The sequence below is a fragment of the Ammospiza caudacuta genome, chromosome 16 (genome assembly GCF_027887145.1).
Source record: "Ammospiza caudacuta isolate bAmmCau1 chromosome 16, bAmmCau1.pri, whole genome shotgun sequence".
NCBI classification, from domain to species: domain Eukaryota; kingdom Metazoa; phylum Chordata; class Aves; order Passeriformes; family Passerellidae; genus Ammospiza; species Ammospiza caudacuta.
Window position 1 is genome coordinate 14,110,837 of NC_080608.1, and position 14,713 is coordinate 14,125,549.

General features: G+C 52.7%; 1 protein-coding gene across 4 annotated transcripts in view; it reads left to right on the plus strand.

Annotated features, from left to right (window-relative positions):
* The first annotated feature begins 3,971 nt into the window (after positions 1-3,971).
* The window catches only part of CYFIP2 (cytoplasmic FMR1 interacting protein 2), a 49,829-nt gene continuing 39,087 nt past the window's right edge, over positions 3,972-14,713 (plus strand). For 3 of the 4 annotated variants that reach the window (XM_058815648.1, XM_058815652.1, XM_058815651.1), the window contains exons 1-5: positions 3,972-4,139; positions 10,208-10,348; positions 12,304-12,393; positions 12,472-12,549; positions 14,036-14,137. In XM_058815648.1, the coding sequence (XP_058671631.1) occupies positions 10,232-10,348; positions 12,304-12,393; positions 12,472-12,549; positions 14,036-14,137 (387 nt within the window). In that variant the 5' untranslated portion in view covers positions 3,972-4,139; positions 10,208-10,231. The remainder of the gene's footprint in view (positions 4,140-10,207; positions 10,349-12,303; positions 12,394-12,471; positions 12,550-14,035; positions 14,138-14,713) is intronic. The other variant, XM_058815650.1, reaches the window with a different exon arrangement.

Below are 14,713 nucleotides of genomic sequence, written 5' to 3' on the forward strand. Positions count from 1 at the left end.
AAAGTACAGAGGAGTGAGCAGTGCAGAGTGTTGTGTGTTCCCAGAGTCCCAGGATCTGATTACCTGTGAAAGGTACAGGAATCTACTCCTGGACTGGTGCATTGGGCAGGAAGGAGCCAGAGTGCTCAGGAGGGAGCCAGGAGGAGAAAACATGCAGAGTCTGTGCTCAGTGCACCAGTGATCATGAGAACTTTAAAAAGTAACAGAACCACCACAAGTAAAGACTTCTCCATCTCTTCTGTGAACAAAGGCACTGACTAAACAAAAGTCCAGTGTGAATGCTGTGCCTGGGTTCTTCCTCCTCAAGGAGTTCCACATCATGTGGTGACAGCAGAAGGTATAAACAAAATCCCTCTCCTGGTATTTCCATTAAAATCTGTGGTTTCACTGCAAGACAGAGGCACTGTTTTGACATAACTGACATCAAACCCAAAGTGTGGGTGTTGGTGTCCTGCAGAATTTGTAAATAAGATCAGGACTTTTTGCTAAGCATTAACAATCAGTAGGGAAGTCAGGAGGACTCACAGATGATGTGTGCAGACATGCAATATGTATTTTTGATGCTTCTCTGTTTGGGCAGGTGAGAACATGAGGAAACCTTACACGACAGCAGCTTAAAAAACTCTGAAATGCAAACTTCCAGCAACAACCTCCTGTCTTTACACAAGTCAGGTTCAATTATGTTTGCCAACAAAAATGGAACAAGGAAATAATGTAATCCCATGATCTCACATATCCTGTGTCAAATTATTTCTTCATAGAAGGAGGCTTAATTTTTGATATTTTTCAAGCTCCTTGTTCTACAGTGGCTTTTAGGAGCCAGAATATCTTTTCAGGCATGTGGAAATGGGCAAGGCATCAGTTCCTGCCTTACAAATCTCCTCTGTCACACTGTGACAGGGGTGTCTACAGGCTCACAAAGTTCAGCTCACTGCCCCCACCATCCTTGAAGGACCCAGGGGTCTGCTGAGCATGAGGACATTGCTGTTAAGGAGCAGCAATATTGCTCTGCTAGCTGATATTTCTGAGGTTATATTTATATTTGGATAAGTGTAATATTTATTAGCTAGAGTGGGTTGCACAAAATATTATTGTGATGGTTTATGTTCAGTTTTATTTTGCAGTCTTTCTATGCACACAGTGTGGATTTTTACAAACAATAAAATTGCTGAGTCTCAACTGTGACTTTCACTGTATCTGAGCAAAACTGCAAAAAACCATGCACCTATAATCAAATCCCCTCCACCAAGATGCAAACAGGCCTGTTCTGGCTTTCTGCAATATCTCTGTTCCCCAGAACTGTGGTTGTGTTCTGGGGTTACACAATGTGCTGGGTTTATGGGGGTAGGAAGCATTCAGAATCTCTGCAAATAATATAAAATAGACACTAGATTTTTAGGTCTAAATATCCATTATAATGGTGGCTTTAAATTCTCTGAATCTTCATAAAATTGGGGGTGGTAATATCTGAGTGCTCCCAGAGGGTGTTTCCCCATAATTTACAGGGCACTTCAGGAATCTCAGAAGGGCAGTGCCAAGTGGGATAACTGCATGATATCAATGATAACAATGCAGTGTAACACAGTCTTCCCTCACCTCAGCAGTGTCTAAGGCAAGTTTAGCTGGGTGCCCTTCACGTGGCTTGACCAGATCCGTTCCCCACAAAGCAGAGGTGAGAATATCAGTCTCCCACTGCAAAGTGAGTCACCTTTCTCTCAACACCCCTTCCCTGCCTCCCTAGAAAGCATTTCTGGGGGAAATGCTCCTAGAAAGCATTTCACACGTGCTGAAGGTCTCAGCTGCTGCCCTGTGCCTGGCTGTGTCTCTCCAGGGTGGGAGGCTGTGCCTGTCCCTCCTTTTCCCCGCTGCTTATCCCAGGTGGGTGCAGGGCTTTGCACACTTGGCTGGAGCCAGGCCCAGAGCTGTGTCCCAGCGTGTCCCCAAGCTGCTGCTGAGATGGCCAGGCACAGGCACAGCCAGGCTGGAGCCCCTGCTAGCAAAGGCAGTCAAGCAGGAACCTCATCTAGAAAGAGCAGCTGATGCTTCTCAGTGGGGACCAGGGACTGCAGCGTGGCAGCATGAGCCATGAAAAGCTCTTTTCTGGGCATGGGTCAGTCCTCCTGGGGATGTGGGTGTTGTTCCAGTGCACAATTACCTTAAAATCAGGCTTGAAAAAAAAAAAATCTAGAATTACCTGAAGTATTTTTAATGAGCATGTTTTTATGTGATTGGTGCTGTCCCTCTCTGAACGCCTGTCAGCACAGCAGGATTCAGGTGAATGGCTCTGCTGAAGCTCACTTGGCAGCCACCACAAATTCAGGTGTGTTCAGCTCACCCCAGCACCGTGCCCTCTCTCCTCTCCACACACTGATGCACACACACACTGCTGCTGCAGCTGCCTGGGGCTGCCCCTCGCTGTCACTGTCCCCAGCATACAGGGAGATCTGCAGCACAAATGCAGCAAAGCTCATTCTATCCTTCTACCAGCTAAGACAACATGGAGCAGAAAATTAAAATAGCATCATCACATTCATGGAATTCCCATCACACTGAGCCTGGCTGATAACGGGACCAGATTAAACTGTACAAGAAAAGTCCGCAGCACTCTCTTCTGCCAGATTTCTTGAACTAACCTTCACCCATGGCCTCAGAGTGATATTTGCTGTTAAGTCTTTTGTGTCTGCAGTAACAACGCTCACTTACTGAATTTTTCTGACAAGTATTAAATAGTAAAAAGAGGAATGATGGCTATAATGTGTTCTAGACAAGGGTGAGATAGAGCTGTAGATATCACAGAATCATAGAATAGTTTGGGTTGGAAGCAACCTTTAAAGGTCACCTAGTTCAAACCCCAAAGAAGAAATGCTATGCAGAGAAAGGTTCTATGCCCAGAGATTTATTGATACATTTTTTCAGGCGTGGTCCTGTCCTTTAAAACAAAGCTAGTTCCTGAGACAGTTCTGCTGCTTTTGTAGTTTGCAGACCCCAGTGCCTTCAGCCGTGGCATCCACTCAAATTACAGATCTGCAGTGTAAACCTGGTGTCCAGGCTTCCCCACAGAGCCAAGAGACACCCACAGGAGCAAGCTCAGCCCCGCACTTCCATGGAGCAGTCTCTGAGGAACTGGAGGGTCTCTCAAATCCAGGAAAGGCCAGGTAACAATCTGATTCTGGCACAGCTCATGCTCAGGAAAGGGACACTGCCGGGGCCCCCACAGAAATACACCTAGACCTGTATCTGGACTTTCATCAATCCTTGGGTACCCACCAGTGTCCTTCAACAAGCAAGACAGCTCCATCCAGGGTTTGTATCAGTCACCATGAGGGAGTGTCCCTCTGAAAGCAGTAAGGTTGGATTTCCCACTACATCTGAAGAGTTGTATTAGAGCTTTAAACAGGAGTCAAAGCAAGACTGGAAACTTGTCCCTGAAAAAAAAGCCAGATGTCAAAAATGCCACAAGGAAGACCTTTCAGATGCGGTGCTGACTCAGTAGAAGACTGGAGCGCTGAGCAAAGGCGCTGCCTTCAGGTTTTGATCCCCAACACGCTCAGTCATCCGAGGCTCTGTATGTTTTCTACATGTGGATGTATTCTGCCACCAGGGCGTCTGTTAGGATGGTAGGTGACGCCTATCAATGGTCCTCCGAGGGGCAGAGGGGGCTGAACACCCGCACCCAGCAGCAGCGAGATGGAGAATCCCATCCCGCTGCTGCTCTCTCAGGGACCCAAACCCACCAAGCTGCCGAGGGGCTGCCGCGGCCGCCCCCTGCTCTGTGCCCCCCGTGCCCCGGGGGCGCTGCCGGCCTTCCCCTGCCGGCCGGGCGCCGCGGGCGCCCCGCTGCCGCCAGCCCGGAGCTCCGCGCCGCGGGGAGAGCGCGGCCCCGGCCTCGGGCGGGGGCAGAGCCGCGGCCCCGCCGCGCATCCCCCGCGCCGCTGGGGGAGGAGCCGCCCGCGCCGCTCCAGCCCCTTCCCGCGGCGGGGCCGGGGCTCCCCCCGCCGCCGCGCCGCGCGGAGGGGCCGGCGGAGCCAGAGCCGCGGAAGTGCACTTGCTGCAGCCATTTCCTGCTCTTTGTGCGGGCGGCGCGCAGCATCCCCCGCCGAGCATCCCGCGGCGCCGGGCGGCGCACCCGCGGAGCGCAGGTGAGCGGGCGGGGGTGGGCGCGGGCTGCGCGGGGGCTGCGCGGCTCCATCCCCTCCTTCTCTCCCTCCTTCCCTCCTTCCTTCCCTCCCCGGGGCTGTGCCCGCCGCCGAGCCCCATCTCCGCCGAGCCCCGGGCGGGCGGAGCGGGGCAGGTGCGGGATGTGCGGGATATACGGGCCGGGATGTGCGGGCCGGGATGTGCGGGATGTACGGGATGTATCCCACAATGCCCCGAGCTACCTGCGGCGCTCAGCCTGCCCGCAGCCGCCGCACGGCGCCGGGGAAAAAATAGCGCAAATCCGCCTTGTCCTCCCCCCGCCCCGCATCCCCAGCACGGGCGAAGGGGCCGAGCCCCGGGCCCGCGGGCGCTGCAGGCCCGAGCCGGGGTGGATGGGGAACGGGGCGCGGAGAGGATGCTGATGATGGAAGGGCGGCCCCGGCCGGCTCCCGGAGCACCCGTGTTGTGGAAATATGGTGTTCACGGGGGATGAGGGGGATGGAGGCAGCGCCGGCGTCAGAGGCAGCGCTGGGGATGCAGGGCTGGAGCGGCGGCCGCAGGTTCGGGCTGTGCCTGGGTCGCGGGCGGCGGAACCGCTCCCGCCCCGCCACTGCCGGTGCCCGTGCCGGTGCCCGGGGCCGCCAGAGCTCCTCCTTTGTGCTCAACTTTGCCCCCGATGCCGCTGGAAATGCCCCGTGGCAGCCGCATCCCAGCGGGCCCGGGGGAGGGAGCGAGGGGATGGATTCCGCAGGAGATTTCCGTGGGTTGGAAGGACCGGGAGGGAACGGGGAAGCAGCGGCACACAGTGAACGCTCCCTGCTGTCGGAGAAGGGGGCAGGGTGCAGGGTTTGTGCTGTCAGGGGACGCTGCCAGCAGCAGAGCGTGGCCCCCTTTGCCATCTGCCGCTTCCCAAGGGGGGTTCCCGCCTGGGGGCTTTGGATCACAAAGGTCTCAGGGAATTGGGCTGAGCCGCTGAAGCCCCTGCGCCCTCCTGCCCTGAGATACCGAGAGAAAAATCACCTTAGTGCTTTGCCTGATGATGGTAGTCTGGGGTTAGTCACAGAGATGAGGGACTAGCCCGGTGTTCTGGTGTCACAGCCATAATATTCTGTGCTAATTCTCTGCTTAGGAAAATTCTTTTTTCATTTTCTCTGTACAGTTGATTGTTATTAATGAAGCCTAAGGAATAGGGGAAAATCTTCCATTTTCTGACCAGGAGTAAAGCTGGATATGCTGAATTCATGTTCACTGTGTTCAATTTTGTTAACAAACCGTTATCATCTTTTAATGAAAAATGGGAACATTGATTTTGGAAGATCAATAATTGGTCAACTATTAACAATGCTGGCCTGTGTGATTTGGTTTCCCAAGAAGTGCTTTAACTGTCAGCAGTGGGTTGCTTATAAACTTGTTTTAAATTTCTCAACTCTATTGGAAATGTAGTTTCATATACCTGTTTCCTTCCTTGACACGCTTTCTTTGGCACCAGAAAAAAAAAATACTATTTAGTTATTCTAAAAGAAATAAATTCCAGGATAATTGTGTTGCTGAGAGACAAGGATGGTGCAAATGCTTGGAACTCAGCCCTAATGGGATAGCAGAAAACACAGAGTGGAAATAGAGGAAAACAGCTTCAGGAGTCATGCAGTTTGGCTTCCTTTTTTTGATGGGAAAGTAATTTTATGGTTATTAACATCTGTGTCTGTGGAGAGCAGAGGCCCAGCTCTGCCAACCTCACTCACTCTCCTCCTGACTGTGGTGGTGGTTGCAATTACAAGTCCTGTGCATTTTAGGCAGGAGTCAAACTAAAGCTTTACACTGTGAAGTTATTTTTTACTAAATATATGTTTGTGACCAGGATCCTTTATCCTCCTGTTGCTGTCAGGCAGTGGGTACCAGAAATTGGCTTTTATGAAACTGACACTTGGTTCTGCTGGGAATTTGTTGGGCCAGGAGAGGGCCTGCCCACTGCTTTGGTGCTGTATTTGGAGAAAGAGAGAAGCATTTTCACAGGGGTAAAACTAAATTCAGTGACTTTCCCAGGTTACCCAGGGGCTGGGAGCCAGAGCTGGATTCTCAGATAATCAGAGGGTGACCAGGTTTGTCCTCCTTCTCTACATTGCCACCTCCCCAGCAAAAGTCTTTTACTGCTCACCCCATGCTCACAGGGCTTGGACTCTGTCTGGGCAATTCCCATTTTTTCTTGCCTCCTTTCCTGCTCTTGGTGCCTACTACAGCACCAGTGTGAGGAGCAGGCAAGCTGAAAATCCTAAACAGCCCATGCCCCTTCCCCAGAGCCCTGAGCTGTGCAGCCTGGGAGCTGAGCACATGTGCATGCAACATATTCATTATGGCCCTGCTTTTAAAAGTCATTATTTATTTTAAAAGTCTTTACTGTTCAGGCCCAAGCTGCTTTGGGCTTTAAAGTCACCTTTGTGACAGTAAAGTCACCTTTGTGACAGTAAAGTCACCTTGCTTCTCCCTGCAAAGAGGGTGATACTGCACCAGTACTTCTGGGCAAGCATTTTGGCGGGGAAGGCAGGACATGCTCTGCAAGTTCAGACATCTGGGCTGTCCATCCTCTCTGCTCAGAGCCTTCCTGTGCTGCCTGTGAATCTGGTCCCCAGGCTCTGGTCCCCAGGCTGTGCCACAAGAGCCCCTGTGTCAGCAGCTCCTCCTTCCCATCCCTGCCTGGCTGGCTCCCTGCAGCTCCCCCAGGTCCTCTGTGAGATCATTGGGCTTTGGAAGGTGTGTGAGATGGCCGGAGGGGCTGCAGCTGAGCTGTGGGAAGGGGATGGGAAGTTCCTGAAGCAAATGAGCAGAAAGAGTGGGCGGCACTGCCATTAGCACCGCTGCTCATGGGCAGGAGGGATGAACAGCCCAGTGCAGCATCCCTGCCTCAGGTTTCACTGGGGTGGGGTTGGTTTCTGCCAGGCTCACCTTCAGTTTTGCCAAAACATGTAGGACAGGAGGAACTTTGGTTTCTCTGACCAGAGCTGGGATCTGGAGGTGGCTCCTGTGAGGCCAGAGAGGCAGGATGTGCCTCAGGAGAGCCTCACCCCACTGTGCCTGGGCTAGGCCAGAGGCGAGCCCCGTTCCTGGGCCCTGCTGTGCTGCTCCCTGCTCGGCTGGGGCCCAGCCCATGGCTGTGTGCCCAAGCACTGTCACCATGGGCTCCGTGTCCTCTTGTCCCCTTCCCAGCACAGCCATCCCAAAGCCCAGGTGGTGGATGGCAGTGAAGGGTTTCTGATGAGTGTCCCCAGGGATCCCTGAACTCCCTGAGCTGGAGCTGCTGCCGGATGACCTCCAGCTGCCCCTTGTCTCTGGACAGAGGGATGGAGCTGGATGTACAGGACAGCCCCAGATGTCTGGGTTAGAACGTGCAGGAGAATGAGGGAGGGCACAGGGAGGGCAGCACAGATCTGGGGAACTGGGGCTTCACTGCCGTCCTCTCTGGGTGATCTGGGCTGCTGAATGACCCAGGTGTGGGGTGAGGGAGGGCAGCACAGGGGGAGTGGGGCTTCACTGCCATCCCCTCTGGCTGATCTGGGCTGCTGAATGACCCAGGTCTGCACCAGTGGCCCCTCTGTCACACACCCTGTCTGTGACAATGTGCTGGGGACACCAGGGGAGTCCAGGCTGACCACACTGTTCCCTGTAGCTGCTGTTGGGTTCCTGGTTGGTCTTAAGAAAAGGTGGGTTGGAAGCTGGCAGTCCCCATAAAACCTCATGTGTTAAACCCTCTAAGTCTGTAGTTTTTCCAGCTGCATCTGGGTCCTTGCTCAGCCATGGCAAAGTTGGGGTGGGCTGGTGGCTGATTGCACCTCTCACTTGATGCATTCTTTTCTGTGCTTGCATTTCTGCACCCTTCCTCTTTGCCTGTTTGAGTGCAACACTTTCAGGGTAGGGACTGGCTCAGCCTCCCAGGTGTGGGCACTGCCTGGCACAGCAGGACCCTAATGCTTCATTTGGTGCTTTTTCTCCTGGGGTGGCCCAAACAGCAGCAATAATTTTGTCCCTTGAGTGGCTGAGCTCTTTGAGTGTCACAGAGTTGTTGTGGGAATGCAAACAGACAGCACCTTGCACAAATGGCCCTAGAATTGGACTTAGAGAAAAATGGGGAATGAGCCCAAATAAACAGCCACAAAGCCCATGAAATGGAAAGTTTTGCCTTCTCAAGCCTGAAGTGTGCAATGAAGCATGAGTGAGTAGCCAGGAGTGTTGTTGTGGGATGCCAATGGTGATCCTGAGGATGGTGGGGGAGTGTGGTGGGCAGTTCTGTGTCCATCTGTGTCCATCTGGGGCTGGGCAGGCTGAGCCTCCCCCGGGCAGAGAGAGCAGCCCAGGGAGCCCCAGGCAGGCAGGGAGGAAGCTGCAGAAATGTCGTGTCTGCCTTTGACAGTTGCTACAATTTGTAACAGGAAACCATTTTACCAGACAGGGGTGAAGAAGGAAACAGAAATTTGAGTGTGGAGGGGCAAAAGCTGCTTGAGATTTTGGGTATTTTCCAGGCACTCGTTTAATGCTGCTTCAGCTGCAGGTACAACCAAACCTGTTTCTCAGCTGCCTGGTGCCTTGGGGAGGCATTTGTGGAGCAGGAATGGGTTTTGCCAGGCTCATAGGTATTCCTGCAGCCCACAATAATGAGCTGCAGACTCCTTCTTTCATATGACCCACCATGAAGCCTGTGCCTCCCCCTTGGCTGTGGCCCTTGCTGGGTGCCTATCCATGGATATCCCAATGCCATTATCCTTCCCAGTGCTGGAAACAAAAAGCAAACTTATTTTCTTGGAAGCAGTGACCAAAGGAGCTGCTGTGGTTCTGCTGTTTGTGTCCTGCCTGCTACCGTGTCTGGCAAAAAAAAAGTTGCAAAAGCTTAGAGAAAAGCCAAAGAGATGATTAAAGGATTTGAAAACGTGCTCTGTAATGAGGCAGGCAAAGAGCTTAGCTGGCTTGCAGGGTGTTATATTGAAATGTGTGAGTATCTCATAGGGAACTTTGATTTAGGGAACTCTGCTGTCCTGCAGATCAGAGCAGTGAAACTCAAAGGCTCACATTTCAAACTAGACAGGCTCTGAGTGAGGCAAGAAGCACTGGAGGGGCTGTGATTTTCTAATGGAATCAGGTGTCAATATTTAAAGAATTCTCTCTCTCCAAATGTCTGAGTGCAGCAGGGTGTTTTCCTGGGAGACACAGGCTCTAGGTCAGCCACAGCTACTGCACAGGATTAGGCATTAACTGGGGAAGCCCTGTGGCTGTGATTACACAAGGGCTCAGCCTGGGTGACAGCACCATCCCCCCGTGCTGGGCATTCACAGCCAAGGTGAGTGCCAGGGGAGGCCGGGACACACAGGTTTGCTCTGTGCTTCCCACTGGGGTCAGCACCAGGGAACTTTCAGAAATGTTTCCCTTTGATTTTATTCTGTGTATTTATTTTCATTTTTGCAACTGGAGCTCTTGGCAGCTCCAGGACAGGATGGGACTGGGCAGGGGGTGCCACGTCAGTGGTAAAAGTAGGGAAATTTAACAGCAGTTTCTTCTTTTGCTGCTTGCAGTGCCACAGCTTTGCCTGCACAGCACTCAAGCCTTTCCAGTTCACCTCTGGGAATTAATGTACTTGGTTGTTTACAGTTTCCAGGGCTGTTCATGTGTGTGAGGAAAGCATGTGAGTGTCAGCATCCGTCATACTTCTCTAACCAAGCAGCTTCAGGAGATATTCTTGATAGCACCGCTTTGCATTTCGGGGCACTCGCTCTCACCCGGGGCTGCTGGAGCTGCACTGCAGCACCAGCTGTGCTGGCTGAGGGAGTTTTGCATAGAGTTAAGAGAGAAGTGCCTGGGTGGGTAGTTGTGTTTCTCTTATTCTGCATTCCTGCTCTGCTGTTGAATCGCAGGAGAGAGATGACACAGAGATGTGGTATAATGCACAAGAAAAAGGAAAACAAATTGGGATTTTGTCCCCTGCAATGCCAGCGAGTTGTGCTCTGGTTTTGTCCTTTCCCACTCAGTGTCCTGCCTGCTGGCTGATTGTCTTGTCTGCCTATCACCCTCTCTTTTGCTTTGGATGTAGCAGGGGAGCTGAAGATCTGCAGCCATGACGACTCACGTCACGCTCGAGGATGCCTTGTCCAACGTGGACTTGCTGGAGGAGCTGCCCCTGCCAGACCAGCAGCCATGCATCGAGCCTCCTCCCTCCTCCATCATGTACCAGGTACCCCCCAGGCACAGGGGAGGGAGGGAGGGTGGTTCCAGAGGCTCATGCAAAGCACGGGGCCACACAGCGCTGTGAGAACCAGCTGAAAACATCCGGGGTTCAGCGTGCTGAGGGAAGCACTCAGAACAGATCTAGCCTCAAATCTGTTCCCAAGGACTTTAAAGAGAAAGCACCAGAGTTTGGTGAAAGGGACTTTTAAGGCCAAGTGAAAATGAGGACCAGAGTGCATGAATGGGTGGGAAGCAGGAGATAAGATTTGTGATAACAGCAACAAGTTCTCAGCAGTGTTTATTTGTGCACATATTTCTGTGCTTCCTTTCCACGGTCGTGCGTGCATCGAACTGAGCGGGGCAGGCTCAAGGTCCTGCCTGCCTTTGGCTGGCCTGTGCCTCCAGCACAGCTGGAGCTGCTGGCATGCACGGGAGGGCAGCTGCTAGAACCACTTCTGTGCCCTGAACAGCTCAGATTCAGCTGCAGCTGCACTCACCAAGCAGAGCCTGGCAGGGGCCCAGGGCACGGCTCCCGCAGTGGGATGCCTCTGCTGCTTGGCCACCACACCCAGGGTTAAATATAATAGGGGGTTCCTTTCTCCATCCTGCCACTCCTGAGCTGCTGGCTCACCCCTGGCAGTGTATAAATACACCAGCACTGGGATTGCTGTGCCTTGTATGCTGGAATTACAGCAGCTCAGAGCCCGGGCTCATTCCACAGCTTTGGTATCTCTATGGGTTATCAGACCCAAAGGTCATTCCAGGCTGTTCAAATTTCAGCTCTGCCTGAAAAATCTTGATGTAATTATTTGCTTATCTCTTCTTTCAATAAATTTTTAGCCTTTGCTGGCTTGTGTCTCATGAGGGGCTCAGGGTTCAGCCTTATGGTACAGCCTCCTTTCAGGGCCATGAGTTTGTGCACACAGCTGAGCCTAAAAACCTCCTCTAAGCTGGATCTGGAGATGTTGGCCAAGCCTGTTTCCTCACCATACTCAGTTTGTGTGTAGCCCTTCCCCCTGCTAGCCAGAAATGCTCATGCGATCTCAGCTTTTGTTGTCACGTTGGTCACATGTGATGTCCTGGAGGCACTGAGAAGAGCAGCCCTGTGGCCTCAGGTCTGTGCTCCCAGCTGTCCCACTCAGGAAATCAGTTACTGAGGCGAGTGTGGTGGCTGCAGTGCTGCTGTCATCACAAGGAGCAGCTCTGGGTGCCTGGGGCCTCTGTGTGCCCTGCCCTGCAGCAGGTACCATCAGCCAGCCTTGGCAGGGGAAATCACCAAGCACAGAGCATGTGAAGGGCATCCAGAGAGCCAGGGGAGCTGATTTTCCATCCCCAACCTGCCTCTGCAGTGTCTCGCTCCCCTGTCCCAGCCCAAAACTGAATCACAGCTTCCAGAGCAAATGTTTGTCCCAACAACTGTTTGTGCTTGCAGGAGCAACCGTAGCACTGATAATAGCACCTGGATGAGGGCTGACTTTCATATTTATGTTTTCCAGACAGCTCATTCCCTGCCCTTTCTCTGTGTTTATCCCTTGGCCTTCCTGCTGACAGGATGTGGTCTTCCCCTAGCAGCCAGGGCACAAACAGAAATTAATAAGGCTGCATCTGTCTGCGTTACCGAGCTAAAATCCCCAGAGTAATTGCTCTAGCTTGTCTCTCTGCTGTGGCTGCTGTAAAGTTGGGCTGGATTCTACAAGGATTGTTAATGTCAGTCTTGACTGCCATATTTGCACACATATTCCCTGCAGGACAGCCATGTGTGATTCCAAAGCATCTCAGGGTGTGTGTGTGTATGAAACTACTTCAGACCTAGAGGTGCAGCACCTCAAATAGATCACAAGCTCCTCCCATGCCCAGGAGCCCTACCAGTTCTGCTTTTTGCCAGCACATCCCATGTCAGACTGTACCAGGTGAGCAAACAACCAGCTGTGTTTCATCCCCACCTCTCTGTTTTGCCCACAGGCCAATTTTGACACCAACTTTGAGGACAGGAACGCCTTTGTGACAGGCATTGCCAGGTACATCGAGCAGGCCACGGTGCACTCCAGCATGGTGAGTCCCCCAGCTCTGTCCCCAGGCTGCTGAGCCCCCAGGGCCTGCCCTGTCCCACCTGCACCCTCTGTCTTTCAGAATGAGATGCTGGAGGAAGGGCATGAGTACGCCGTGATGCTCTACACGTGGAGGAGCTGCTCACGAGCCATCCCTCAGGTAGCCCAGCCCTTCCCAGGCAGGGGGGTCCCAGAGCCCCTCTTGGGTTTTTCTTGGCTGTGGGTTAGTTTGGAATTGAGACAGAAGAACAGGAGAAGCAAAGCAAACTAAAGCAGAGGATGCTGAGACCCAGCCATGATGAGATTCCTGCTGTTGATTTGGTATTTTGTATTTGCTGCTGTGGCCTCCCCTGGCTACTCCAGCAGAAGGCTGTGGCTAAGCTGATGGCAAGGCAGCACTAAAATCATCTGGTGTAGTGTTCTCCCTGTGCCATCTGTGCCTCTCTGAGCAGCTTGTGGGTCCCTGTCCCTTCCCCCTGTGCTCCCCTCAGGCTGCTCTCAGTGCTGGGTGTGATGGAGGAGCAGAGGATGCCATGGCAGAGGGTTCAGTTACACCTTGACCAGGCTTGATCTTGCAGTGACCCCTGTGCTTTGCCATGGGGCACATGGATGTGGCCAGGGGGGTCCTGTGCTCAGCCCCCCAATCTCCCTGCTTGGTCAGGTGCAGCTCCCTGCTGCATCAGAGGTGAAGAACAGGGCCTGCACCTGAGTGTGCACCACTCCTCCCACCCCCACTGCATCCTCATGGCCACTGGTGCATGGTGGCATGCTCAGGGCAAGGCCAGGAGCTGGGCTTTGGTGATCCCTGTGAGTCCCTTCCAGCTCAGAATATTCTGGGATTCTGTGGTGCTGCCTGACTGCAGTGTGGAACAGCAGGGCAGGGGGCAATGGATTGCCCACTGCAGGGAGGGAAAGGCTCTTTGGCACCAGCCCCCATGCCAGGCTGGCTGATGTGTCCCCCCATGCCCTGAGCAGCAGCTGCTGAGTTCCTGAACGTGCCCCAGAGCTGTCAGCCCCATCAGAGCCTCCTGGAAGCAACAGCTGCAAACAAAAGCAGAGCAGGGCAGCAGGATGCCCTGGGCAGCTGCTGTTTCCCTGTACGTTTGGTAATGACTCCAAGGAACTGTTTTGGAAGTGAGATAGATGACAACTGAGTAAGTCCTTAAATTTAGCTTCCCAGGAGCCCAGTGACAGTGACTCAGTTCAGTGCTGTCAGCCACAGACAAGCCCAGTGATTTTTAATGGATCCTCAACAGAACCAGAATAATCCCAGCGAGGCTCTGGCAGAGCTGGAACCTGGTGCCTTGTGTGTCTTGCAACACAAATCTCAGATAACTTCATGCTACAATATTATACAGCAGGTCCAGACTCCATGTTGCTTGTGTTCCATGCCAGACAAATGCATTAGGAGACTTTTGTCCCCCAGAATCAGGATTGTGCCTTTTTAGAATGCACGGAGAGAATTTCAGATCTGAAATATCCCCTTTTGCTTTCACTGGTTGTATTGAGAACCAGCTCCTTCTCAGGTCCCTCTGTTGTCTTTGGGTGGGGACAGGACTCCAGGTGAAGCAAGGAGAAGGTGCCACAGTGACCCACAGCTGGCTTAGCAGCTGATGCTGACACAGATGGTTTTCCTTGCAATGCAGGTGAAATGTAATGAACAGCCAAACCGAGTGGAGATTTATGAGAAAACAGTGGAAGTCCTTGAGCCAGAAGTCACCAAGCTTATGAAGTTCATGTATTTTCAGGTAAGTGGTCAAGGAGAAAGGCAAAAATAATCTATTTACTTTGGTGTTAACGTCCCCAGCAGGGCTGTGCTATCCTTGCCTGCCAGGACAACCCCCAGTAGATCTCTCCCTTGCAGCCTGCAGCAGAAACCTGAGACCTGTGTGAAGGGAAATGTGTGTCCCTTGCTCAGCCCCAAATCTTTTATACAGCTTGGGAAAGAGCACACCTCAGGTCTTCAAGTTCATGGAGACCCAGAGTCCCCACTCTTTAGAGCTAAGGGTGTCACAGTTTCCTGTTTTTGGGGATGTGAAAAGCTGATTGTCCATTGCCATGTGGCAGTCACAGCTGCTGTGGGCTCCCCATCACCACCTGCATTATAACCAGCTGCAGCTGAGTTTCACAATCATTTTTAGGTTTTATATCCTGTAAAGCCTTTATGTCCCACATAGAAAATGCAGCCTGATGTTGCAGAACACCCACACTTGGGGTTGGAGAGCTGGAGCCCCTTTCTCCCCTCAAGCATTGAGCATGTTTGTCAGCAGTGATTTGTAACAATGCTTCATTGCATGGGAGCAGCAGAGAGGAACCTCAGACCC